A 27,894-nucleotide genomic window follows, 5' to 3' on the forward strand; every position below is an offset into this window, starting at 1 on the left:
TAGAGATAATAATTTTACCCATAAGTACAGCAGATTCAAGTTCTCCAGGTTGATTCACCCTTACCCATTCATCTACAATCTCTTGCCATTTCATGGAGAAGCAAAGCATATAACAGACTTTCCTTCAATGGCTCTTTCAAAACTAAAAAAGAAACATAACAAAATGTTTACACACAGATGTGATCTCCATAAGTTTATTAAAACCTGACCAGTTGCTTCACTAATCTCCAAACATCATTTGATGAATGCTTCCTCACTTTGTTCACATGTCTCCCAATATCAGTCTCCTGAAGATAGAATCAAAACATGGAAATGGTCATGAATCAAACTAACTGGAAATTAATTAAAAAAACAAATTCGCTCCACATAATTATTACCTTGAGAGCTTGAAATGTTATATGCACATCTGCCAAGCTTTGAAGCAAATCAAGCAAAGAATCTTCAGACTGTAAAAACAATCAAAAAGCCAAATTCAAAACAAAATCCAAAAATATTAAACCAAAAATATAATTGCAAAAAGATTCAAAGACCTGATCAGGTACTTCAAGGCACTCCTTATTCTAAATAACCATTTTTTGCTCATCATCAAACAAGCCTCCATAAGGGTCCAAATTATCTTGTTCATTATCCAATTGAGGTGTAAAAGGTGACCCTCTACCTCCTTCTCCTTTACCTTCATGGAGGCTGCCTTCTTTTTTAACTTGATATCCATTTGATCTCTTAACAAAATCACAGCTTTTATATCTAGTAACCATAGAAATAGCATAAAGCCTCTCCACCTCCCACTTTTAATTTGCTTCAACTCTTGACCATAATCCAAAGAGGCTACCAGGATTGCTGTATCTATAAAAGTCCATAAATCACCATCAGCTATTTCAAGAAATGATCGAAATCATCCCAGTCCATTATAATTCAATAAAAGCTAATGATTTTATTGCAAATTCCAGGGCCTGCTTCCAGGTGTCAAATCAAGATTTGAAAAGCCGAAATGGGTTTGGTTTTATTTTTGTTGGTTTTTGAAGAAAGTTGATGGTGTTGAGTTTGTTAATGGTATTGTATTTTTGGAAGAAATATACCAAAATGGAGCTTAATTTCTTTTGTTATCACAACAAAATAGAAACAGGGGAGCTTACGGAGACAAAATCCAATCACTGCTCTTTCCATATCCTTCCTGTCACTCTAAGCATCAATTCTTTCCAGTCTCACCCTAAGAACAACAAAGAGATGTTGCATTGGATAATGAGACCATCAAAACTGTCTTGAACCTTTCGATGACAGTCCCTTATGCTCCTGGGCACCCCTTGCGAAATCATCTTCCGCCCGTTCCCACCCACCTCAAGGCTTTAGCTATAGTTCTTTGCATCATTATCGTCACCCATAAACTGCAAGAAGGAAATATATACAGGAGAGGTCCCAAGCTGGAAGGCTACAAAATGCGAGCAAAAGTACTCACCAAAGCAATTGACAACCTAAAATTTGAGAAAAGAAACCCAACTATCAGCGCCATATCCCTCACAAAGTCTTCAAAAAGAAGAATAATATCCTAAGAATAACAACCTAACCAAAAGAAGAAATCAACTTAGCAACAGTCTTAAATTTTGTATAGTAAAGCCACTTTTATAGTTTTAGGTTCCGACTATGATTGTATTCACCACTAGAACAATGGGACAACCCCATTGAAAATTAACAAAGTATGTAATGTCCTAATTAACAATGGATTGGACATAGGAAGTAAAATTTATTAAACAAGTAGCTAACGGAATATGGATGCAAGGAGGAGAATTTACAGTTCACTAATTAAACAGAAAGAGATATTGCACATAATGGAAGGGGAAACCAAATATCATCAGGTCAGTTCAGACTGGGCTGAGTTAAGTTCGATTGACACCTCTAAATGCCAAATCCCAACTCAGCCCATCCAAATCCACCTATTTAGATTCATTTATATTAAAATATTTTAAATTTTATATTAATATTTTAAGTATATTTTAAATTTAAAAATTAAATAGTATGTTTTTTAATTCATAAAATAATATTTTGGGCCAAGACTGGACTTGAAAACTTCTATAAGAAGCCCAGCTCGCAGGCATGGTGGATAGGTCTAGGTCCATCGAATTGTCTTGGACCAAAACATGTACTAATACAAAACTAAACATCATTGAATCAAACTTGCCAACTAAGTAACATGGTTGCTGCCCTTCAAATTCACTGCAACAAACTGTTGCAGATTTCAATAAAACATCCTCAAGGAACCCAACGCCAAAGCCATGAGACTTAAAGTGTGGATCATGTAACCATCACTTTTTTTTTTTTTTGTACTTGAGATTTCAGAATTTAAACCTTAATCACTGAGACTAAAACTCCAACACTCTACCAACAGACCACACAACTGTTGACCTAGCAATCATGATTGTTACTATAAGAAAAAAAAAACAACTAGCACCATATTTGGCAGGATAGACTTAAAGAAAGCAACTTGCCAAAAACTTCAGACAGTAAGCTCCACCGGAGTGTATAATTGTGTGCATGTGTGGCATGTATCATTGCATTAGACATATGATCAGAATGTCAATTCGTGCCTAATGTTTCAGAGAAACTGATAACCAAAAGAGAAAAAAAAGAATGCAGGAATTTGCTGGCAAGCCAAAACATAATACCAAAACAATAGAGAAACAGAATAGAAGCAAGAAAGCTAATGCCTAAATACTTCTCATACTTGATGATTCTCTCCAAATGCAAGTTAACTGCTAAGGAAGATAACAAGTTGCAAAATTGAGATCTTAGGGTTGTTTGCAATGACTTTGAAGGTACAAGATCTTGTTAGGGCAACCTGTACACATACTCTGGGAAAATTATCACCTGCCAAGCAGCCCAGCTCTGTGCATTTCACATTTCATCCTTACAGTCTTGTGAAGTGCAGTTCTTGGTCCGATCTGATTTTTGCTGTTTAGCTGATAGTCATGGTCTCAACTGCACAGGACTTGGAATTTTAAAAACCCAGTAAAGAAACTAAAACAAATGCAAGACTACACAGTTCAGAGTACTATCCTGAATCCACAGTATGCTCCATGCAAGAATAAGAGTGCTTTGATTCAAGGTCTAAGGCAAGTCCAAACCACACAGATAATTAATTAATAACCAAACAATTATATAACAGCTATCCAAGAAATTTTGGTATAATAAAATTACTTTATATCCAACCCTAAATTTCTGTTTCACCCTTCCGGTCAATAGAAGCCTTGTTTCTCTGAAAACACTAAATGAATGCAATCCAACTTGTTGCAGGAGTTTCTTTTTATTTTTCCTTCTTCGTAAAAGGAACAAATTTGGCATTTCATACAGTTTTGATGATTTGCAGTTCTTTTCATGTTAAAACACTATTAAATTCTTCGGATAGAGATTCTGCCAAACACCTTTCGTTTTTTCAGCAACTGATTATGCAGTGTCTTCAATTTATCAATCTAATGGCATCTTTCTACAGTTTACTATTTTTTTGCATAATGTTCACAAGTTTAATAGTGCATATTATGGAGTAACCAAGTTCAAACTACATAATCTTCACCATTATCTACAATCAGAAAAATTATTATATTAAATAATCAAGGATTTCAAAGCTGCACTTCTTGAAAGATTTTTCACTGTTTAGTCATTGAGAAATCCCGGAAATTGTTTAGTTTTAGTCCTCGTTTCTTAAGTGTTAATGGTTCAACCCACAAACAATTAGTAATAGGTAAAAATCCAACTTGAATATCAAGCAACGACAAACTTCATAATTAACTAAATGGGATTACAAAACTGGACACCTCTGAAGGCCCAATGATAATAAGTCAATTAAGTGAGCCTTCCAAATAAGTAACAAATACAGGGCAATAAACAACAAAAGGAAAAAATAACAAACTAGGCAGCAAACAACCTAGGCTCTAGTATAATTGTAAGAATCCAACCTACAACCAGCTAGTAACAAATGAAAATGTCCAATTTGAATATAATAGTTAATACCAGCAAACTCAAAACTTAACAGATGATGGCATCAATTCTACTTAACCAGTCCAAAAATATTTTTGTAGTCCAAACTTGAATAGATCTTTAAACCAAATCCTTCGATTTTGTATTTATCCTTTCTGCAGAAAGAAATTATGAGTCAAAACAGAAAGAATTATGGCCCCTTTGAACCAGTTAGCCCATTTTGGAGGTTCTGTATCCCCCTTAGAGCATCCAGTAATTCCAAATCCCATGCACCTAATAGTTTAGGATGTATAAACGCCATGTGGTATAGCAAATAACTCCTCTTGGTTACACCAAATTTGCTTCCCTGAGAATGTATAACGCTAAATTTAGAATTAAGTTATTTTTACAAGGAAGGGCATTACACCTCAAATGTTGGATCTCTACCCACCACTCCACTCTTACTACTTGAGCTAAAGCCCAAGTTGCGAACATGGCTCGAGGCTTCTTTAACCCTCCTTCCATATATCATTTGATATGCAAAGCTAGACTATGAGAAATTGCAACCAGTAATTAGTGAAGATAACTAAATGAGTGCATTGGCACATACCATCTCAATATACTTCAGTTGCTTCAAAACTTGATCTGTTTCCAGCTCCTGATGTAATAAACACAGCAACAAGTTCGATTAGAGTAAAAATACTGTCTAACTAGTAACAGTTATGACAGACTAAATTTGAATTTTATATTAAAAGAAATTCAAACTTTCTTTTGGGTTTCTATCCTTTTTATTACTGACTAAAACTGCAGATACTTTCTATAATGTCTTAAAATAAAATAAAACTGGCATTTCTACAATACAATAGCAGAGACAATAGAAAGAAAATCCTGTAAGAAGAGGGTAGGACAGAAGTGGTTGCTGACAATATGTTATAAAACCTTAAATTGGGGACTTCTTGTTCTTCAGGTAAAACTACCACTTACATGATGACACTGTAGGTTCTGTTTTGGACAAATCAATGAATATAACCAAATTCTTTCTGCTTCTAAAGATGGCATGGCTTTGTTAAGTTTGAGTTTGTAATTGACATCCATGTAATAAATAGATACTTGTATTAAGTTAGCTACAAATTGATGACACATCAAACATGATCCACCTTTAAGTTTGAGCTTCCAAATGAAACTTATTGACATGAATCCCAAACTAGTTTTTCTGTTTCGAAGGAACCAATTAAAATTCTAAAATGATTACTGCTCCATGAAAACATTCCCCATTAATGCAAAATCCCAAATTCTAAGTTGATTAATTCAAAAACCCAAGTCAGGTACCATAACCTGAAGGTTTCAATCAAAAAACAATGGCATAGGATAGAATAAAGTTGCTAAAAGGGTTATCACCTGTGGTACAGAACAATCAGCATGGATGGATGCCATTGGACAGAGCAGAAGCACTCCCAATCATCAGTTTGGACTTCAAAAAGAGGAGCCCTATAAAAGCAAGAACTTAAAAATTAAGCATCTAGCATGAGCAATACCAAAGCCAAAACAACACCAAGAAAGAAACTTAATTTATGTGCATGTTAAGTTAGTTACTAGTAATGGAGTATTAAAGCTCAAAAGCTCATGTAAGTAATGCTTAGTACTTAGTCTAAACTGAATTCATCCAGCTCTTGAAAACAATGTAATCATCTTTGTCCTCAATTGTCATTATCTACAATATCTTAGGTGTATAGCACGACCAATTAACAGCTATATGAAATGTGCTACCCTGAACTTCCATCTCCTAAATTTTCAGTTTTTACTGTGAGAAACAGTATTATTAAGTAACCATTATGCATAAAATGATGAAAAGGAGGGTGATGTTGAAATCCTAACAAATCTCACTATATCTCTCTCCCTATATACACAGATTTGATTAGAGATTTGATTCCAAAGATCTCTGAGTCATATCCCTTAATCATATCAGTAAAGAATATATATTTGTACCTAGTATCGGAAATATACAATAATATAAATTCTTATTCCTCCACATGGTATCAGAGTTGCCCCTTGGGATTGCTCACCATTACTGTTTTTGACCAGTTGCAATTTCTTACCATTTGGTTTCTGGATTGTTATTTTTCTAATTGATTGTGCCTTAATTGCCTATCACTTTACTGTTGTCTGTGACGCAGCCATTTCCCTTCTTTTCCTGCCTTAATTGTTATCATCTGTCTCCACTTTTTCCAGTCTTAATTGCTGTCATCCTCTATTATCTCCTTTTTAAGCCTTAATAGTTGCTGTACATATTTCCAGTAGTGTTTTAATTGCCAACTGGTTTTCTTTTTGGCCTCAATTGCCTACAACTATTCCTAGGAGAATATGTCAGAATCGTCAGAAGCAGTTTATGGCAGTAAGGGTTCAGGGTCCTCACCATTTGACCTTCCTTCGAGTGGACCAAGCAATGAGCTGAAGAACATGCATCCAACCTACCAGCTGAACGGAAAAAACTACCTTCAATGGTCTCAGGTGGTCAGAACTTACCTAAAAGGAAAAAAGAAGTTAAGCCATTTGAATGGAACAGGACCAGATGTTAATGATCCACGATTTATGGCATGGGATGAAGAAGACTATGATCATGTCATGGCTATGGAGTACCATGCAACCTGAAATCAGTAGAAATCGTATGCCCCTTCCTACAACAAGGATATTTGGGATACGGAGCATTGGTTTATGAGTTAAAGACCAAGATTTCTGCCTTAAAACAAGGTAACCTTTCTGTTAAATAATGTGAGAAAACACTCATTTACAGCTGGTTGTAATATTGTAATCTGTATATTTATTTTTGTATCTCTAGAAGTTAAGTGTTTGTATCCCTAGAATTAAAGACAAAAAAATTAGGATAGACAATCCCTCAATTATAGGATCAGTTTTAAGAAGATTTAGTTTCTTAGTTTACCCACTAGTTAGTTGGATATAAACTTAGGGTGTTTGTATAATTCTTTATGAGCGGTTTTTCGATATAAATTCAATTTTACTCTTACTTTTTCACACAATTTTATTTCTTAGTTTTTCCACAAATACTATTATGACACAATGAAATGCTTGTGGTTGGAATTAAATCATTATCAAAGATCGTAAAATGAAGTGCAGTGAAGACACCCGTATAGTGTTGAACTTTGTAGAGAAAAATGGAGTGTTTGAATTTCTTGCTGGCCTCAATACTGAATTTGATCAAGTGAGGGTGCAGATAATTGGGAAGGAAAAATTGCCACCATTAAATTAAGTTTTTCTCTTTAGTTCAATATGAGGAAAGTCGTAGGACTGTTATGTTGGAGCCACAACAGCCCGAAGGGTCAGCAATGGTCTTAAAAAGGCTGGCTGAAAGTAGTGGAATGTTGAGTTCCATTAACCAAGGGGACAAAAAGCCAGAAGTTATGAAAAGGATTCTTTATGGTGTAGCTATTGCAAGAAGCCATGCCATACAAAAGAGAATTCCTTTAAACTTCACGTGAAGACTCAAGTGCTGGCCAAGAATGGTGGATTTAAAGGACAGCAGAGTTGGGTGAATCTTACTAGCAATGAGAAGGCTCAGCCACAAGAGAAAATTACCCTAAGAGGAGAAGATCCCTGCAAACTAAATAAAGAGGAAATTGTAAAGCTAAAGTACTTCCACCAATCCCTGTCTAAGCCATCCTCTTCGTGCTCTTTTACTCAATCGGGTAAGTGCCTAATTTCTGAAACTTTTATTGTCTCAGACAACTGATCATATGACACCAAACTCACCAAACTCTATTGTTTTTTAGACTTATAAGCCTTGTTTAGGAAATAGAAAGATCACAGTTGCAGATGATTTTCCCATTACAGTTGCTGGCCAAGGAAATATTTGTCTCACTCCCACTATTCCTCTTTAAAATGTCTTTTATGTTCCTAAACTATCAAATAACCTACTTTCTATTCATCAACTCACAAAGTCTTTAAACTCTAGCCAACTGTTCTTGACACTTACTGTATTTGTCAAGATCAGACTTTGAGAAAATGATTGATCTTGCTGTATTTTTCAAGATCAGACTTCGAGAAGATGATTGATCTTGCTAAGGAAAGGAATGGGTTTTACTATCTTGATGCAGAAACTCCTTTTCAAGATCAGACTTCGAGAAGATGATTGATCTTGCTAAGGAAAGGAATGGGTTTTACTATCTTGATGCGGAAACTCCTAGTTCATCACGTGTCTCAAATTTGGCTTCAACATTTTAGATTTGGACATCCTCCATTTCAAATATTGAAATCTACGTTTCCTAAAACTTTTAGGAATGTTTCTATTGAGAACTTTCATTGTAATGTGTGTAAACTTTCAAAACACCATTGAGTGTCTTTTCCACCAATCAATAAAAGATCAGTCCTACCTTTTTCCCTAATCCATAGCAATGTGTGGGGGCCCTCCAAAATTTCAAATCTATCTGGAGCTAGATGGTTTATGTCGTTTATTGATAATTGCACCCAATTGACATGGATCTACCTCATGAGGGAGAACTCTAAAGTGAGTAGAATCTTTCCAAATTTCCATCAAATGATAAAACTCAATTTGGGGTTTCTATAAAAACATTTTATTGGGACGATGCTCGAGATTATTTCAACCAAACCTTGATAACCTTTTTTAAGCAGGTTGGCATTATTCATGAATCTTCTTGTGTTGACACTCCCCAACAAAATGGGGTTGCAGAAAGAAAAAACAGTCACCTTCTAAATGTGACACGGGCACTTGTGTTTCAGTCTCATGTTCCTAAACATTTTGGGGAGAAGCTCTCTTAACTGCTGCCCACTTAATTAATCAAGTTCCACTCCAAACCTTAGGACACAAGAGTCCAGCTCAAATTCTGTTGGAAACCTATCCAAATGAGCCTGTCTCTCATTCTTTACCTCCAAAAATATTCGGATGTGTATTCTATTTTCAAATTCATAAAAACAATTTTGACAAACTAGATCCTCGAGCACTAAAGTGTCTCTTTCTCTGGTATTCCAGTACACAAAAGGGTACAAATGCTTCCATCCTTTCAGTAAAAAATTCTGTCACCTTGGATGCTAACTTCCATAAGCGAGTCTTACTTCCAAAACTGCTCTCAGTCAGATCTTTTGGGGGAGAATTTTAGTAAAGACAAGGACCTAGATCTAGACTTGAACTTTCTAACTTTCCTTGTCTTTCCTAATCTGATTTTATCCCTGAGAAACCAAATTCGTGCCTCAACCCGAAGAGTCATTGAATTCTATAGGTAACTCAGAGTCTTTTCCTGTTGATGACTCAAATGAACCTAGTGCCACTCAACAACCACATTCAAATCTGAGAGAACTACTAATGTACTCAAGAAGAAATAAGCCTAGAACTGATCCACAGTGTGATCAGGAAGCCAACACAAATTCAGGTATTGTTTCTATTCCCTCTCTTGAAGAAAAGTCTTTTAACTTTCCTATCAAAGAACCTATGCCAGATGATCTAGATATTCCAATAGCTTTGAGGAAAGGACTTGTACTAAAAATCCCATATACCCAATTTCAGACTTTGTTTCTTGTCATAGAATATCGCCCCAACACCAGAGTTTTCTTCCTACCCTAGATGCCATAGAAATTCCCAAATCTGTCCAAGAGAAATTAAGATACAAGAAATGGGTGCAACCTACGAGAGAGGTGATGAGTGCTCTTAAGAAAAATAAGACTTGGGAAATTGTTGATCGACATAGAGTTAAGAGACCAATTGGGTGCAAGTGGGTGTTTAGTGTGAAATATAAAGCTATCGGTACTCTTGAGAGGTACAAGGCAAAACTGGTAGCAAAGGGCTATACTGAAACCTATGGTATAGATTATAAAAAAACTTTTGCTCCAATAGCAAAAATTAACACAGCCAGAATTTTGATATCTCTTGCTGCTATGTTTAATTGGCCTTTGAATTACTTTGATTTAAAGAATGTTTCATACACAAGGATCTAGAAGAAGAAGTTTTTATGGAACCACCACCTGGTTTTGATGAGAATTTCCGGGATAATAAAATTTGTAGATTAAAGAAGGCGCTGTATTGCTTAAAGCAATCTCCTAGGGCCTGGTTTGGGAGATTTGCAAAGGCTATGACTCACGTGGTATAAAGGCAGAGTCAAGGGGATCACACCCTATTCATAAAACATGGAAATATGGGAAAAATTACAGACTTACTGGTGTATGTTGATGATATCATAGTCACCTGGAATGATACTATAGAACAAGATTTGTTGCAAAGGTACCTTTCACAGGAATTTGAAACAAAAGAACTTGGGAGGCTAAAATACTTCTTGGGAATAGAAGTTGCTTGTTCTAAAGATGGAATATTTCTATCTCAAACAAAGTATGTTCTTGACCTTCTTAAACAGACTAGAAAGCTCAGTAAAGTTGCAAGTACACCCATTGATCAGAATCACAGAATCGGTGCTAAGAAGAGAGGAGATGATGTCAATAAAGGAAGGTACTAGGGACTTGTTGGAGATTAATTTATCTCTCCCATAGAAGACCAGAACATAGCTTATGCAATGAGTATAATAAGTCAGTTTATGCACAATCCCAAGTTGGAACATCTTCAAACATAGAATTCTCAACTACCTTAAAGCTAATCTAGGTCGAGGGATTATATTTAGAAAAGGAAGTAATCAAATTCAGTCTTGAGGCTTCCACAGATGCAGACTATGCTAGTTTTGTTGTCGATATGTCGATAAAAGGTCAACCTCAGGATATTTTTTTTTTTTAGGAGGAAATTTAGGCTCCGTGTTTAGCGGAAAATGATTTCCACATTTTCAAATATTTACTTGACAGAAAACTGATTGACCAATGGAAAATGACTTACTGGTCAATAGAAAATAAGGTCATTTTTCTAAAATTTGTCTCATGAATTTGAAAAAGAGAAGACATTTTCCGAAAAAGAACTATCTATAAGTAAAACTATTTATCAATGCTTTTAAGTATAATTTTACTTATAAATAATATTATATTAATAAATAATATTATAATATATTAATAGATAATATACTATTAATATAATATATTAATAAATAATATAAAGAATAATAAATAGTTTTATTTTAAGTATTTTTTATATTAAAATAATATTTTAATATTAAATATTATTATTAAAATATAATTATTTTTTAATATTAATAATTTTAATAATAAATAATTTCAATATACTTTAATAATAAATAATTTTTAATATTTTAATAGTTACATTAATATTATTTGAAAAAAAAAAGATTTTTAGAAAACAACCAAATAATGAAATACATTTTTCATTAACTCATCCAAACAACAAAAAATCTCTTTCAATTCAAAAAATGTAAACATTTTTCAGAAAAAGTCATTTTTCACAAAACAGACGGAGCCTTAGTGTCTTGGTGGAGTAAAAAGCAAAATGTTGTTGCATGGTCTAGTGTTTAGGCAGGATTTAGAGCTATGGCATAAGGTGTATGTGAACTTTTATGCCTAAACATCATATCTTTAATGATTTTTGAATAATGAGACAGGGTTCTATGAGGCTGTATTGTGAAACAAGTCAGCAATCAGCATTGCTTATAACCTAGTTCAGCATGACAAGACTAAACACATGTTCTTACCATAGGGCTTCCTATGGCGAGATTTCAGGAGGTCATTAGCAAGCTGGGAATACAAGACATCTATGCACCAACTTGAGGGGTAGTGTTGGAAATCCCATTAAGTCTTGCTATATCTCTGTCCTTATTTTCTTAAATCTCTCTCCTTATTTTTCTCTCTTATCATTATTGGTTTTACTTGTATATAAGGATTTGATTAGAGATTTGATTCTTAAGATCTCTAAGTCATATCCCTAATGATATCACTCAACATTGTATATATTTGTACCTGGCAGTATAGAAAATATAGAATAACAGAAATCCTGGTTTGAATTCTATTTGAGTTTATTCTTCGTAAGTTTACAATTTATTTTCCGCTTACTACTAGACAAATGACTAAATCCAAATTTATCATATAACATTTTTATTTAAGGATATGATTCCCTAGGTTCAGCATTCAAGCTTTTAGAAATAGTGAATTGATATCATTTGAAGTTTCAACAATAATTCATCTATAGTTCAATCAGAAGTAATGATTACTATTCCCTAGACAAAAATGTCAAGAGTTTTAGCAAATACCAACTTGTGCTAACATAAATAGCAAGAAGGAATGCAAAATATTGAAGCATGCAGACTATACCCACGCCACTTTCCTCAGATGGTTCCATTACTGCCTCCTACACCTTCGATGAACTCTCTACATTGAAGCCAGTTCCCTATTGAGCTTAATTTAGATGACTTGTTGCAATTCAGTTCCCATAAAGAAAGATGTATCAATTCTCCCCAAACCAAATGGTCACTTATCTGCAAAATGAAAATGCTAACAAACACAAAAATTTGAAGCCTTACATAGAAATCAGTAAATTCTGAAGGATCCCATTCCAATGGTTCACCAATCATATCAACATCACTGCATCATAGAACAAGAAACTAATTTATCAACAACAAGACTTGTAGATCAAGAAGGCATAAAATAGCACATAATTTGTTTCCATCTTTTACCTTTTCTAATGTGAAACAAAGTAAATTCATTGCAATTTATGCCTTAGGTGAAAGAAAATTGTATCCAAATAAGAAAGAAAGTTTACAGCATAGAGAAACAAAATTGAACAATAAACCAAACATCATTACTAACCAATCACTTAAATAACATGTAACTAAATTTTACTTTGTATGGGCAACCAATTGATAAATCATAATGTGCATAGTAGAAAATGGGAAAGTGAAAAGAGGGGAAAAAGTTTCATTAATTAAACTAGCATTCACAATAATACCCCCACCCCAAACCTTGGTTCAGTGCTTTAAGTTATCCCACCTGGAATTTTTCATACGATGGATCAGAGATTAATCAAACAAACTTATTTTAAGGCAACATACAAGGCCAAGATATAAAGATGAATTATAAACAAGGCCAAGAACATGACAAGACCCAGCAATAACAAATGTTGTTTCACCCAAGATTTTGTTCCAAAAATTAATTCTTTGCCCAACAGAAGTGCTCATTATTTGGCACAGAAAGGCAACTAGATTTCCCAATCAGAAAAATATCAGACTACTTCAAGGTTATTTAAACAATGATGAAAGATCTAATTCAGTTAAAACATTCAACTTAAACCAATTAGTAGCATAACCAGAATATAAGAGAAGAATGAGCCTCAACCAAACTGGATGTAAAAATATGCCTAGCCTGTGAGTACAACACCTGGGGCACAAACAACTAAGACTCAACGACTAAATTAAAGCATCCAACCAATAGACAATTGCAAAGAGTTGGAAAAGCCCAACCAAAATATAGAGCCACAACCAACCCCACCCCCCCACCCCCCACCCAAAAAAAAAGGATGTCACATGTAAAAATACCGAACAAATTCCAAGCCATTCACACCAAAACCACATCTTCTTTCTTCTTTGGTTTCTTTTTCAGGATAATCTATTGAAACATCAATGGGTATAGCTCAATAAATCTAGTTTATAATGATGCTTTGTCAAAACCTCAACACTGCTTCTTTCATACACCACTGTTCCAGCTGACTATATCTTACTCCAAAGCATTCACCCACCTTGAAATTGCGACTCGCAAACTTAGTTCCATACACATATCCTGCCATTAAGATGTCCCCTTTGGACTAAACTTCATGAAATTTCCTGTCCATCCAATGATCTTTATCCTGGCACCCATTCCACATTAAAAGGTTTTGGTTTTGATAATTGGCAGTAATGTGAAATACTTTCTTCAAAAAGAGAAAAATCAACAGAGCATCATACCCAAAAAGACAACAGTTTCCCTTTTAGAAGCTGAAAATTATCAATTTTATTTCACCTACTAATTATGAAGTTGTGCAGGTTCCAAAACAAAATGATAGCGAAGCAGACCTCATCCAATCAGAATATACTTTTAAATCATTAAATCACTAAAAGCCCTTCAGAAAGGCCAAGCATGCCAATGTGCTCAGCCTTGGCAAGAAATTATAAAACATCTTAGCTGTTGAAGGGAAACGAGAAGACTAGTCTACCCTATATTTTTGGGAACACTGTATCAGTTCCTAGCTATATTTCATAAATTGGATATCTAGAATCTGACTGATTTTCTTCAGCAAGAAAAAGGCTTCAACATGATCACAGAAAAATACTTGTAATTTTTTGCATGATAAAAAGTGGTAATCCTTTTCCCATTGTTGCACAAAAAGCTTTGCAACCATTCTGCAATTAGACTGGCAGCACTACAAGCCATCAAAGAAAGCTTGAAAGCGTATTAGTGTAATAGAAAGAAACGCTAACAGTTAGCACCGGGTTTCTTCAAGGCCATTGCGATTAGCCTGCTACCAAAGTCAAATTTCTACATTTTTTTCCTCTAGAATTTATGTAGCCTCCCTCTATTTCATGTCCCTTGTCTTGGTCAAGACAGAACCTATCCCTAGGGTCTTTCTTACAAAAAGATAACTGTTTATAATAAATAAAACCTATTAGCATACTCTCCTTTGAGCTTCTCTCATATATAAAAGCATCAAACAACAATTTTGACAGCCTTGTTTCAGACAGATTTTCATCGGTCACAAAGGGGAGCCTCATAAAATAACTTGGGAACATAAGAACATAAATGAAACCCCAAATGCAAAGGAGCATCATTCATATCGATGTTTCGTTATGCGCAAAATTAGAGAACCTCTAAACTTATGCATTCCATATACACAACTAATTTAATAATAAACAGTTCATGGAACATACTCATCAATCAGACCGGATCAGTCAGGAACTTCTGCTTGAATACCCTTTCCAATTCAAATGCTTGTTCTATAAGGCTCAGCATCTCTCAACATTAATTCTATTGGACTGAACTCCCCTTTAGATGATACATCTCTACATCTGCCCATTCCACCAGTGACATGATTGCACTAAAATTTTAGTATTTTCATGCTCATTTTTAGTGCAATTTTCCTTATATTTTAGCTTGTTCCTTAGGATTTTTAGCAAATTACTCCTAAATTCACATTTATCTCATGTGTAGGTACAAATATTGGAATTGAGGAATTTTTTACATTTTTTATACAAATTTAGAGGATTTTTTACGCAATTTGTATAAATGACCTAAACTAGTGTCAATAGATCACATTGACACTTGGGGAGTTTTCTTGATTTTTCTTGAATAATTTGTTAGCATTATTTTCATAGGTTTTTTTTAGTGAATTATAGGATAAAAATGTTCATAAAGTGTTTTTTGCAAAAAAAAAAAATGAAAGATGCAAGATACTTGGACATGGTGCATAGACATGTGCATGGGAGTTGTGTTGAGCACCAAAATTGCACAAGGTTTAAGAACACCAAGGCTAGAAGCTGATGTGGCATGTTAAGGAGCTGTGATTGGCTATTATGACTTTGTGAAGCAGCCATTACACATGAAAGCATGTAGCAAACCTGTTGAGGAAACAACCAAGCAGTAGGAGCGACACCAACGTGCACCCAACCATGTGCACCATAAGAAGGCTTTAGGAGCCTAGCTGCTGGAAGATTTTTCTGGAATTTTTTCAGACTCCCCTCTCCCTTTAAGAGAGTTTAGGATTTAAATTTTTTTTTACTCTATTTTCCTGCACTTTCCTTTCTGCACTTTATATTTTCTTAGCTTCCAAACACTTTATTTCTAGCATTTTCGCTTTGATTTTCATTGCAATTTTATTGTTTCTTAAATCTTTTTCAGTGCTCTTTCAATAACTTTCAACAAAATTTCCATTTAAATTCATTTTCTAGCTCAAATCTACTGAGTTCTCATTGATATGCAAAACTATTTTTCAATATGTCTGCTTTGACCTACCTACGATTTTTGGATCATATCTCCATCACATCTTGCTTGTTTTTGTTCAATTTTTTTAACACAGTTCCTAATTCATTTAGCTACAACATAGTAAAAATTCAGCTTCAAACTCGTACCACAACGTTCCAGATCAAACTTGGAAGTTTTGGCTGGATGTAAGTAACACTGCAGTTTCAGTTTTGAGCAACCAGTTTGGAGTAGACTCCTCTCCACTTTGATGATTTGTTTACATTCTTTTCTTCTTTAGATCTTAGTTTATACTTGTTACCTTGCTTAGTTTAATTTTCTGCAATTTTTTTCATGCTTTTCATTGCTGTTTGGTTAATTTTCTTTGATGAGGTTCTGTTTTTCCAGATTTTGCACTGTTTTTGAATTTGATTTCATTGAGCTGATTTCTTTGTTGATCCATTTATTTTCTTGTTAATTTAGGTAGTTAACTTATAGATTTAAGTTGCTTTAGCTCAATTTTAGTTTATTCTCTTTAGAGAATTGTAAATATAATTTTTTTCTATGAATTGTTAGCTTTCAGCTTTCAAATGCAATTTCTGTTTTCATATTTTTTAGCTTAAAGCTTGCATTTATTCATTAGTACGGATACAAGCTGTAAATTGGAAGAACACTCAATGAACATAATGAGATTTCAAGTTGAAGGCTTAAAAACTAATAAATAAATGCAAGATCTAAGCTAAAAAACATGAAAACAAAAATTGCATTTGAAAGCTGGAAAGTAACAATTCAACAACAACAACACACTAAGCTTTGTATTTGGCTGTATGAAAAACCAAATAAGAGAATCAAGTTAGGTTGTATTTTGAATCTTTTTGTGTCACTCATTTCTATTAACAATCACCTTTTCATCTAATTCCTTAACCATCATATCATTTTTTATTACTTGCATCCATATCTTTTGTTGTCTAGCTCTAGATGTTTTGATCTCTCATAGATCTAGACACTCAATTCTCCTAACCGATGCACAACTAAGCCTACGTTTCACATGTCCAAACCATCGCAAATGGCCCTTTCTCATCTTCTCTTCAATTTGGACTACCCCTAATTTTTCTCGAATATCTTCATTTTTTATTTTGTCTCTTCTAGTCTTACCACACATCCATTTTAGCATCCTCCTCTCCGCTACATTCATTTTCTTCTCATGTTGTTTCTTAACAGGCCAACAATCAATTTCATATAGTAATGCAAACCTTATGGTTGTTTTATACAACTTCACTTTAACTTTAAAGGCATGTTGCGATCACACATCACAACCAATGCACTTCATCGCCTTGCCCATCCTGCTTGAATCTTATATTTGACATCGGCTTCTATCTTAGTATCACTCTAAATGATTGATCCCAAATATCAAAACTAGCTACTCTTTGGTACTCCCTCACTATCCAACTTAATCACACTAGTACCCACTTCCTTATGACCACAAAACTTGCATTTCATATATTCAATTTTAGATCTACTCAATTTAAAACCTCAAGACTCCAATGTACTCCTCTGTAATTCTAGTTTCATATTAAGTGCATCACAAGTTTCAGCAACTAAAACTATATCGTAAGCAAATAACATATACCACGGCACTTTATCTTGGATACATGCAGTGAACTCATCCATAACTAATGCAAAAAGGAAAAGACTTAGTGCTAAACTTTGATGTAATCTTGAGATAATAGGGAAGCTATTTGTCATGCTCTTAACCGTCCTCACATTCATTACCACTCCTTCGTATATATCTTTAACTAAGTTGATGTCCTTTAAAGGGACTCCTTTCTTCATTAAGGCCCACAAAAGCACCTCTGGAGGAACTCTATAGTATGCTTTTTCCAAGTTAATAAATGCCATTTATAGATCCTTCTTTCTATCCTGAAAACCCTCAAATAAAAGTCTCAAAAGGTGGATCGCCTCTATTGTAGAGAGTCCTAGCATAAACCCAAATTGGTTTTCAGAAAAAATGACCTTACATCACAACCTACATTCAATTACTAGCTCTCAAAGTTTCATAGTATAACTCATAAGTTTTATTCCTCAATAATTTGAATAATCTTGTACATCAACTTTATTCTTGTATAGAAGTGTAAATGATATATTAGTACTCGTAAGCTACTAAGATTCTATTCAAATAAAACTCGAATTTAACTCAGTTATTATCGAGTCAAATTCGAGCTCGAGTAGTTTTTCTTATCGATCAAGCTGAGTTCGAGCATTTTTATACTCAGCTCGAGTAGCTCACAAGCCTAATAGAGCTTTTATATTTTAATATGTTTTTTATTATTTTATTTAATAAAATATCTTGAACTCGATCTCAAGCACAAATAATTGAATTTTTGTCGAATAAAAAAATTAAGCTTATTTTTACATGTTAATTGAGTCTAATCGAGCGAGCTCAAGTAGCTCGATTTCTATCTTAAGTTGAGTTCGAACTGAAAAAATAAAACTTGATTGAGTTTAAGTTGAGTTTTAAGCCTCAAATTTGGAGTCAAGCTCGAGCTTAATACTATATCAGCTCAAACTCAATCGATTACACCCTTATTCTTGCATAAAGGCACAAGAGTGCTCTTCCTCCATTCTTTTGACACCTTTTGGATACCTCAAATTTTGTTGAAAAGATTCGTCAACCATTTTATCCCTATTTCACCCAAATATTTCCAGACTTCAATCGGGTGGTAGTTAATAATCCATAGAAGAAAAATTAGATCTACAATTCTCTAGAGAAAATAAACTAAAACTGAGCTAAAACAACCTAGATCTATGAATTAACTATCAAAATCAACAAGAAAATAACATGAATCAACAAAGAAATCAGCTCAATGAACACAAATTAAAAAATAGTGCAAAATTTGGAAAAACAAAACATCATCAGAAAATTAACCAAACAACAATGACAAGTATGAAATAAATTGCATAAAATTAAATTAAGATAACAAGTAGAAACAAAGATATAAAGAAGAAAAGAATGCAAACAAATCACCAAAGTGAAGAGAAATTCACGCCAACTAGTTGCTCAAAACTGGAACTGCATTATCACTTACATCTAGCCGGAACTTCCAAGCTTGATCTGAAATGCTACAGTGCAAATTTGAAGTTGAATTTTTACTATGTTGTAGCTAAATAAATTAGGAAACTATGTAAAAAATTGAATAAAAAAAAAAGCAAGATTTGACAGATATATAATCTAAAAACCGCAAGTAAGTCAAAGTAGACAAATTCAAAAACAATTTGAAATATCAATGAGAAATCAGTAGATTTGAGCTAAAAAATGAATTCAAATGGAAATTTTATTGAAAGATTCTTAAAGAACACTGAAAAAAACTTAAGGATATTAAAATTGCAATGAAAATCAAAGGGAAAATGATAGAAATAAAGTGTTTGGAAGCTAAGAAAATGTAAAGTGCAGAAATGTAGCCAAGAAAATATAAAGTGTAGAAAAGTAAAGGAAAAAAATTTTAAATCCTAAACTAACTCTCTCTTATGACTTGCCCTCTCCCCTACAAAGGGGAGGAGCTTAAGGTCTAAAAAACTTCCAGAAAAATCTCCCGACATGACACTTGAAGAATTTCTTGCAGTTGTCTCCATAAGCATTATTCGCTTCTTTTTCATAAGCGAAATAGAATAGCACTCACCAACAGGTAGTTTCTTTACCCTGGGATTGCAACAACGTACATGAAATGTTTTTTCACAATTATCACAATTAGCATCTTTTGTTCAGTTTTTGAACAACCACAAATTTTGCATAACCTAGAACAACTACGACCACCATTGGTCCCAGTTTCCTCATTAACAGGAGTCTTAGAAGGCCAAACTTCCTCAACATTACCCTACTTCTAAAGTATAAGGAGGCACATGTCTTTCTTAGATAGATCTTCCCTCACAATTTCAGCAGCTATTACACTAGAGGAGGAGCACTCACCATTTTCATCCATCTCACCTTTCGTAGAAGCTAATGCAAGTTCCATATTTGACTTCGGTGACGAGCAACCACCATTTATACTGTCAACATCTATAGTTTTCTGCAACAGTTTTATGTACATCATAAGAACTGTGGCCGTACGCACCTGAATATCCATTAGTAAATTCATCCCTTAAAATGTTAGGCTCTCTACTGCATACAAGCGGTGTCACAGGATCTCCAACAGTAACATTTTCATTTTCAACTAGAGAAACTACATTTCACTCCATGACTGCCACTGAAAGAAGAGCAGAACTGACAATAGAAAGGCAATCCACACCTCTCTTTGAATTCCAAGGGGCCTCAGCACAAAAGTTGGCCACAACAGCGCCGGCACTGCTACTGCTGCCTCGTCTATTCTTCCTCCTACTGTAAACAAAAGTAGGCACAGGACTTTCAGACATAACACTCACAGATGACTGTTGAGAACCAGTTCTTGGTAAGGGAAGGCATGAATACTCAGCCTCTTTACATCCACTCTGGGAAGGGTCATCACATTTTGGAGACATCTACTAATTTTCATTACCAGGCATCCAATCACACAGACTCTTGTATCCTATGTTCAGATGCATAAAATAGCCATCTTGAATTGAAATAGAAATTGAAGTCTCTATCAGTATTTCACCTGATATAATTCAATAAAAAAAAATGGGTCCTTTCCCTAACACAACTAAATTACTTCCAGTGATAAAAATGAACTCTTTCTTTCTCCAATTCCAAACTTGGGTTTAAGTGCATCAACCTTCCTGGCCATCAAATATTTGGTCTATTCAATTTCCAACAATATTTTTGAACAAACTATTTAATACAAACAATTCGCAGAAAATATATATCATGAGAATTTGACATACCCTTTTGCAAGAAAAAGAAATAAATCATAAAAGTTATCTTCTTCCTTCTCCAAAGAATTACAAAAAGGGATATTGGGCTTTGCACTTTTTACCAAGAAACAAAAACCTGGCACAAATGTTGCAAATAGAAGGTTGAGGCAGAAGCTGAAGACGGCAGAGGGCAGAGGCCAGAGGGGCAAGGGCTTCTGATTTTCTGGGTGCCTTGGTGAACCGGTGATCAGTGGAAGCTGCGCTCAGGGGCGGCTTTTGTACTCAGTACAAGACGTTTTTGGGGTTTGAATTTTAAATTTTGCACTTAATTTTCTTTAGATGTGTAAATTTTTGTAGGTCTTTTAATGTTAGTCAAATTCTTTCTCGGTTAATTTTACTCAATTAATCCTTTTTTATTTAAGTCTTAAAAAAAAAATTATGAATTTATTGGTTCATAAAATGATGAGACGACATCATATAAATTTAAATTTTAAATTTTTACATTTATAATTATTTTATTTTATTTTTAAGTCGAAAGGAGACAATTTTTGAATCTAATGGCTTAATATCTCACATTCAAGTTCAAATTCCAAATCCTTCTTAGGAAACCAGGGCATAAAGATAAAACAACATGCCAACAATAAGCAAATATTATGGTCAGAACCCGAGGAACGGCTGGTTAAAGTCAGCCGTGATGGTGCATTTTCTCCCCAAACTCAAATGACGCTGACATTGGTGGGGTGATCAGGAACAATAACGAGTTTACGGCTGAGGCTCTGGCTATGAAAGGTATTCGAGTGGCAAAACAGCAAAAGATCAAAAAAGTGGTCTTGAAAAGTTTGATGACTTCGAGTTAGCTTTGTGAGAAGAACATCCAATTTGCCTGCTGACTGAGTTGCAAGCCAATCCAAAGAGAAAATGTGCTCGTCTAATAGGGTCTTGTTAGCTCATTGTTCATATTAAACAAAAATGGTTTGTCATGGTACCAACTTCAAGGAACCGAGTTATTAATCACGTAATAAGTAATATCAAAGTCAACTTTTGCCTTATTCAACTCCATCTAACAAGAATCGATAGAGCAATTAATCTAACCACTTAACAAGATGTCAAAATAAAGCATGATGAAAAAGTTTGACCATGCCAAACATTCCAAAAGAAAGCAAGCAAGATGATAATCATAATGAAAATGTCACGAGACTGGTTGAAAAAGAATGTTACACTAAGTGCTCAAAATGAATATGCAGCATACATTAATCCCCCGTTGGATAAGAAAAGAAAAATCACTAGACATATAAGCGATAACATTGTATATCCTAATAAATTGATTTTGCAGGAAAAGAATAATAGCCGCGTGACGAGCTACTTGTAATTAATCAAAAACTGTACATTAGTATTTATTCATCTGTTAAATGTGTTGCTTTTACAGCCAACTAAAATCAAGGCCAGAATAGAAAGAAGATTGTCATTGGTTTTTATGAGCTTCAAGAAACAAGCAATTTTATGGAATCTGTTTCAATCAAAGAAGCTGTTTCTGGCTTTATTTATAGTATCCAGGCTTTATGCCATCGTAAGCCATCCACTGTAAAACAAGAAAGGATTTAGCAATTTCAAGGCCATGAAAGCTAAAAACATGTTATCTTTTTCTCTTGTGGTAAATAAATGTAAAATTAAAAAATTTATTTGAAGCAAGGCTATGTCATGCATTCCTGCATCAGATCAAGGATTCAGCACTAGTACTCCATAATGTCAAAAAAGCAATGTTTTATCATTCATCTAGTGAGTTTACAGGCAAATGTGGTATGAACAAATACAAAATCAACATTCATGGCATGTTGAAGAATATAAGGAACAGAAATTTGAACCTTTCAAGTTCCATCAGGCCTTTCAAAGCATTTGAGCTTACTTATCAGTTCGTCATAAGTGACGAACAAGGTTTGATGGAACACAAGCAAATGTAGAAGAACAGCAAGGAAGAAACTTATGCCCTATTTACAATACCAGCAATCTCAGAAATCTCTTAATCCAGTAACTCAGATGGATCACAACTCATTCAGTAAGACTCAATGATTGGAGGGATCCTGGGAGTACATTTGCCATTTAAACCGAGCATGACTTAGCAAGACGGGACAAGCAAGAGCTAAAGTAAAATCCAAAAGTTCATAATATCAGGAATCTTAGATAAAATGCATAAGGATTAACACCGTCTAGATACAGTTCAACTCAAGTAGTTCCAGTGACTAAGATTACAAGTTTTTAGTCATTGACCTTAAGAATGTAGCATCAACATTATAACTCTAAAAAAATGATGTGAAACTACTCTTTGCATCTTCGTTGTTGAAAGTTTAATTTTCAAACTTATCCTGAAAAGCTTACCCTCATTGAATTCTAAGATTCAAAAGTAACGTGTAATGGCATGCCATATGGATAGGTTAAGGTCAATAAAGCAGACCTGCACAATTTTGTGGGAGACTCAGCTTACTAATAAAAAGAATGGTACACACTTATAAACTGGTCAACAATTAAAATAGATTTATACCATGTTAGGATGTGAGAAAAGGTCCAGCCATGGACCAACTTAAGCAGGAGGTTTACAAGTGGTGATTATAGGCAATCAAGGGGGGGATTTTAAAGAAAGTATAAAACTTTACTCAATAGCGGGTTGACCTGCAAAAAATAAATCTATAATAAAGAAAAAAACAAAAAAAACAAAAAAAACAAAACTGAACACAAAAATATGGAGTAGTATTTCGGGTAAAAGTTTAAGAACACGACCATTTGACATTATATTAGTAACTTTGAATTCTTAAGAAAGTCATAAGTCATAACATTTTGTTTGCAATGCAAAAACACCAGTTCAGCACAAGTTGCACTCATCAAAACCAGAAGGTAGACAAAAGAAGATCCAGAATTCATGTAGCAACAGAATCAAGTTCAAGATTTTCAACATTTTTATGCATTCTAATTTTACAACAGCTATAAATCACGGGTGTCACCTGCAGGTTTCCCAACAAATCTCGCTCGTGCAACTTCAGTTTAAGAAATACATTGTATGAAACTGCTACCTTAAAACAAATCTAGAATTTAAAAAAAAAAAACAAAAAAACAAAAAAGTCTTTTGAGGTTATAGTGAATGTACCCATTAGCAGCAGAATCTGGCATAACAAGCTGAAGGCTACTTTCTCCCATCAGTTGGGGTCATTGCGTAAAAGCTGAAGTGCAATTCAATAAAGATACAAACCACTTAAAAAGAACCTTATTACTCTCTTGCTCAGCTTCAACCATAAGAGATAGATGACCATTTAATTGCCACCACCTGCTGCCAAATTGACAATAAAAACAGTTAACATCATCTTAGAGAAGGAGAGGGAGGGAGAGAGAGAAAGAGGGACGTTTGATCTTTCTTCTTCTTTCTTCTTTTTTCTTTTTTTTCTTTTCTCTTTTGCTCGTGGGGAGGATTATGTACGGAGTTTGTGGGCGGGGAAGAGAGTCAAATTTTGCTAAACATTCAGCTTCAAGTAAGAAAAGTATCACAAAATGAAATGGCTTACAGCAAAAACTAGTCACCTTTAAAAAGAACATAATTGCACATAACAGAACAAAAGTACTAGGACAAGTGCAAAAGAACCTGCACTTAAAAGGGGTAAATGAAACTTGATTTGAGCATCTTTTAAAGTCAAGCAACTACTGGAAGAAAAGCAAAACTACAAGTCATCAACCACGAGGCATGAGCCAAAGCAAATAGAGGGATATATGATTGACCAACCTCACTTCTTTTATAGATCTCTATTAACTGCACAGAGTCTCCTTGACCCCACTTTACAGAAGCAATAAAGTTAAAAAGCCTTATCATATAAGCAGCAAAAATTAACAGTAAAATGAAATAAAACATCAGTCAGACTCTCAATAACCATAATCTGAGCTGGCTTCTGGTAGCAACCAGAATGAAAAATCACAGCTCTTAATATGGAAGCAAGGTAGTTTTCTGTCCTCTATCCAATGCCATTCTCATAATTCTTTTCATGACCAAGTCCAAAAATTTTCCCATGCCACATGAGGATCATAGCTCGGTATCACGCAAAAAATTCAAAACATAAACATGATGGCAGAGATTTATTTTTGGAATAATAATAATAAAAAAAAAAAAGCTTCTCAGTGAACCCCACAATGTTCTTCTGTAAGGCAGATGGTATCTACCAATTAAATCAAAACCCTTATGGCTGGCTATCTTACAGAACATTTAAAAATGGTAGCGTGCAAAAAAAAAAATTTTTTAAATGTAAATTTTCCTCATAACCGTATCCCAAAAGGTACTCTACCAGTAGTATGCATTAACCTAAATAAGAGTTTGCCCGGTATGTCAATGCTTCTCTTCAAGGTAGAGCCAGCTTCCATTAAATAAAAAGAAGAAAGACACTAACATCCTTCCAAAACAAGGAGTTATCTTTTAAGAGAACTCACATATATTACATATAAAAACATTGCACGTTTGGGTTAGGGGGAAAGGTAACATGTGTCAAACAAAAAATCATGGCACATCCCCATATTGAATGGTAACGGATGTCCATGGCCCTCAAGAATTTCAAATGATTGATAAATAATTCAGTACATCTCCATGAAAGAACATAGAAAGATAACCTATAAAAGATATGAAGAGTACTCCTAACTAATACAATGATCACAACAGAAAAATAGATATGAAAAACCTAAGATGCGATGACTTTAAGCCAAATTCATTCACCCAATCACCAGTGCCTTTGAGAACCACCTCCCTTGTTCTTTCCAAAGAAGGCGTTCTTGGGTTTTGGTAGCTCATGAATGTCCATCACTTGTATCGTTCTTTGCTTTTTGGCTTCAAAAAGCACACAAAAACCACAGACAGTCACATTTAGTATGACCCCAAAGTGAGGGACTCAAGTTTAAATACATTGTGGAAAAAGAGAAGAAAGCAAACCATTTTCAGCTTCTTTGTAACTTTCTTGAAGCCTTTTCCTTGCAGAAGCCAGCCTTTCAGAGTCAAAATTGCTTTCCTTTTGTTCTCTGTGTTTCTACCAAATCCCCACAAAGGCAATTCAACAAATAGACATGACAAAGCTTATACTAAAAATCAACTCAGCCAAACTGAACTCTTTAGGCAATGTTAAAGTGGTTAAATTCTGTTTCTTGGCCTTTTTGCTAAGATAAAGCTATTGGCATAGTAACTTAAACTTCACATTCCTTGAGAATCAAAAGCCTTGGCATTATAGGAATTGTTCAAAATGCTAGTTTCAGAGCCAAAAAGAAATTTTTTGAAAGCATGTGCTTCTAAATTTGGCATCAAACCACCAGTCCATCAACAAAAGAATAATGCAATGAGGCTGTAATTTGGTATGCACTGATACCTGTACAATTTGTGGTGTAGAGTGAGTAGGCCTAGGAGGAGGATCTTTTCGAGGAGGAGGGATTGGCTTTGGCTTCCTTTCAGGTTCTGAATTATTCTTGTCTGAACCAAAACTCCCATCTGTCAGTTGTCATCCAAAAAAGCGTTAAAAAGAAGGCTGATTAATCAAAAGCACAAAAGAAATAAACAAATATCAAATCCAACTTTGAATCAGGATCTGTACTCACTGTGCGGATTAGGAGAGCATGCAAAATCAGGAACCTATAACAGAGCATAATCTTATAAAAAAAAAGGGCAGAATTTTCAAACAACTTTCACATGAAAAAGTAATTTCTTTCACCTGTTGACGACCATTTTGAGGAAGTTTTTGCTGTGGTGAATCTCCATCTACTGCCAGACAATATTTATTGTCATTTTAACTTTAATGACATGTCAATTTTCATTCACCTTTGAAATATTTCCTCACAAAAACAAAAATTCTTCATGTTACAGTAGAAATAATAATTTTACCCATAAGTGCAGCAGATTCAAGCTCTCCAGGTTGATTCACCCTTACCCATTCATCTACAATCTCTTTCCATTTCCTGGAGAAACAAAGAACCAAATCATAAACAGACTTTCCTTGAATGGCTCTTTCAAACTTAATAAAAAAATAAAACATAAAAAATAAAACATAAAACATAACGTTTATACACAGATGTAATTTCCATTAAAACCTGACAAGTTGCTTCACTAATCTCCTAACATCATTTGATGAATGCTTCCTAAATTTGTTCACATGTCTCCCAATATCAGTCTCCTGAAGATAGAATCACAACATCGAAATGGTCATGAATCAACCTAAACTGGAAATTAATCAAAAAATTTTGTTCCACAAAATTATTACCTTGAGAGCTTGAAATGTTATATCCATATCTGCCAAGCTTTGAAGCAAATCAACCAAAGAATCTTCAGACTGTAAAAACAATCAAAAAACCAAATTCAAAACAAAATCCAAAAATATCAAACCAACAATACAATTGCAAAAAGATTCAAAGACCTGATCAGGTACTTCAAGAAGCTCCTTAATCTCAAGAACCCTTTTTTGCTCATCATCAAGCAAGCCTCCATAAGAGTCCAAATCATCATCTTCATTATCCAATTGAGGTGTAAAAGGTGACCCTTTGCCTTCTTCTCCTCCTTTACCTTCATGGAGGCCGTCTTCTTTATTAACTTGATATCCATTTGATCTCTCAACAAAATCACAGCTTTTACATCTAGTAACCATAGAAGTAGCATAAAGCCTCTCCACAATCCCATCTCTCCTTCGCTTCAACTCTTGACCATAATCCAAAGAGGCTACCAGGATTGCCGTATCTATAAAAGTCCACACATCAACATCAGCTGTTTCAAGAACTGCTCTGAAATCATCCAAATCCATTATAACTCAACAAAAAAGCTAATGATTTATTGCAAATTCCAAGGCCTGCTTCCAGGTGTCAAATCAAGATTTGAACTTCAACATAATCAGATCCGATTGAAAACAAAATGACCCAAGACTTGAATTTTGCTAAAATTTTCAGCTGCAAAAAAAATAAAAATCTTTGAAGTCAGAGCTGAAATGGGCTTGGGTTTTTTTTTGTTGGTTTTTGAAGAATGTTAGATGATTTTGAGTTTGTTAATAGAATTGGATTTTTGGGTGGAATATACCAAAATGGACCTTAATATTTTTATGTAATATTTTTTAAAAGAAAATTGTTTGATTTTTGGTTATGATTGAGCTAAGTTTTATTGGTTTTTTTTTTTGTTACAAATTTTTTCTTCAGGCTTTTTTTGGCTTCTTGTGATTTGGGTGATGAACAGACAGCGAAAAAGGAAACTTTTCTGAAATGAAAAGACAATGATTTTTCTATATTTGGAGGAGACTATCAGAAAAG

At 34.3% G+C, this 27,894-nt stretch overlaps 2 protein-coding genes across 17 annotated transcripts; both read right to left on the minus strand.

The window, feature by feature from the left end:
- Positions 1–1,501: 1,501 nt before the first annotated feature.
- On the minus strand, positions 1,502–23,876 carry LOC149515864 (uncharacterized). 4 transcript variants are annotated; one of them, XR_016326074.1, is made up of 7 exons: positions 23,738–23,876; positions 12,375–12,435; positions 6,359–6,468; positions 5,344–5,433; positions 4,556–4,603; positions 4,397–4,463; positions 3,807–4,312 (listed from the first exon to the last, which is right to left on the minus strand). XR_016326074.1 is itself a non-coding variant. In XM_089741013.1 (6 exons), the coding sequence occupies exons 1-5, from the start codon at positions 23,785–23,787 to the stop codon at positions 4,579–4,581; spliced, it is 336 nt and encodes a 111-aa protein (XP_089597139.1). In that variant the 5' UTR covers positions 23,788–23,876; the 3' UTR covers positions 1,502–1,557; positions 4,556–4,578. The 4 variants fall into 4 exon arrangements, 3 of the variants coding, with proteins under 3 accessions (XP_089597139.1, XP_089597138.1, XP_089597137.1); XM_089741013.1 differs by lacking the exons at positions 3,807–4,312; positions 4,397–4,463 and adding an exon at positions 1,502–1,557; XM_089741012.1 differs by lacking the exons at positions 3,807–4,312; positions 4,397–4,463 and adding an exon at positions 2,966–3,099.
- On the minus strand, positions 23,489–27,894 carry LOC111297030 (putative mediator of RNA polymerase II transcription subunit 26c). 13 transcript variants are annotated; one of them, XM_022891601.2, is made up of 9 exons: positions 27,018–27,815; positions 26,865–26,933; positions 26,695–26,777; positions 26,489–26,562; positions 26,319–26,368; positions 26,206–26,239; positions 25,980–26,098; positions 25,553–25,646; positions 23,489–23,914 (listed from the first exon to the last, which is right to left on the minus strand). In XM_022891601.2, the coding sequence occupies exons 1-9, from the start codon at positions 27,396–27,398 to the stop codon at positions 23,901–23,903; spliced, it is 918 nt and encodes a 305-aa protein (XP_022747336.2). In that variant the 5' UTR covers positions 27,399–27,815; the 3' UTR covers positions 23,489–23,900. The 13 variants fall into 13 exon arrangements, with proteins under 13 accessions (XP_022747336.2, XP_022747335.2, XP_089597134.1 ...); XM_022891600.2 differs by having other exon boundaries at positions 23,489–23,917; XM_022891598.2 differs by lacking the exon at positions 23,489–23,914 and adding an exon at positions 25,113–25,450 and having other exon boundaries at positions 27,018–27,832.

This window comes from Durio zibethinus, chromosome 12 (genome assembly GCF_047325235.1).
Source record: "Durio zibethinus cultivar Kanyao isolate XHJ-2024 chromosome 12, ASM4732523v1, whole genome shotgun sequence".
NCBI classification, from domain to species: Eukaryota; Viridiplantae; Streptophyta; class Magnoliopsida; order Malvales; family Malvaceae; genus Durio; species Durio zibethinus.

Excerpts from the sequence above, each read along its gene's own strand:
- LOC149515864 (XM_089741013.1), bottom strand. The coding sequence starts at position 23,787 with ATGGGAGAAAGTAGCCTTCAGCTTGTTATGCCAGATTCTGCTGCTAAT. Across the intron at positions 5,434-6,358 it reads ACTCGAAGGAAGGTCAAATG|GGCTCCTCTTTTTGAAGTCC; the intron begins GTGAGGACCCTG and ends TTGCTTTTATAG. Across the intron at positions 4,604-5,343 it reads CTGATTGTTCTGTACCACAG|GAGCTGGAAACAGATCAAGT; the intron begins GTGATAACCCTT and ends TTATTACATCAG.
- LOC111297030 (XM_022891598.2), bottom strand. The coding sequence starts at position 27,398 with ATGGATTTGGATGATTTCAGAGCAGTTCTTGAAACAGCTGATGTTGAT. Across the intron at positions 26,563-26,694 it reads TTAGTGAAGCAACTTGTCAG|GAAATGGAAAGAGATTGTAG; the intron begins GTTTTAATGGAA and ends TTGTTTCTCCAG. Across the intron at positions 26,240-26,318 it reads CTCAAAATGGTCGTCAACAG|GTTCCTGATTTTGCATGCTC; the intron begins GTGAAAGAAATT and ends GCTCTGTTATAG.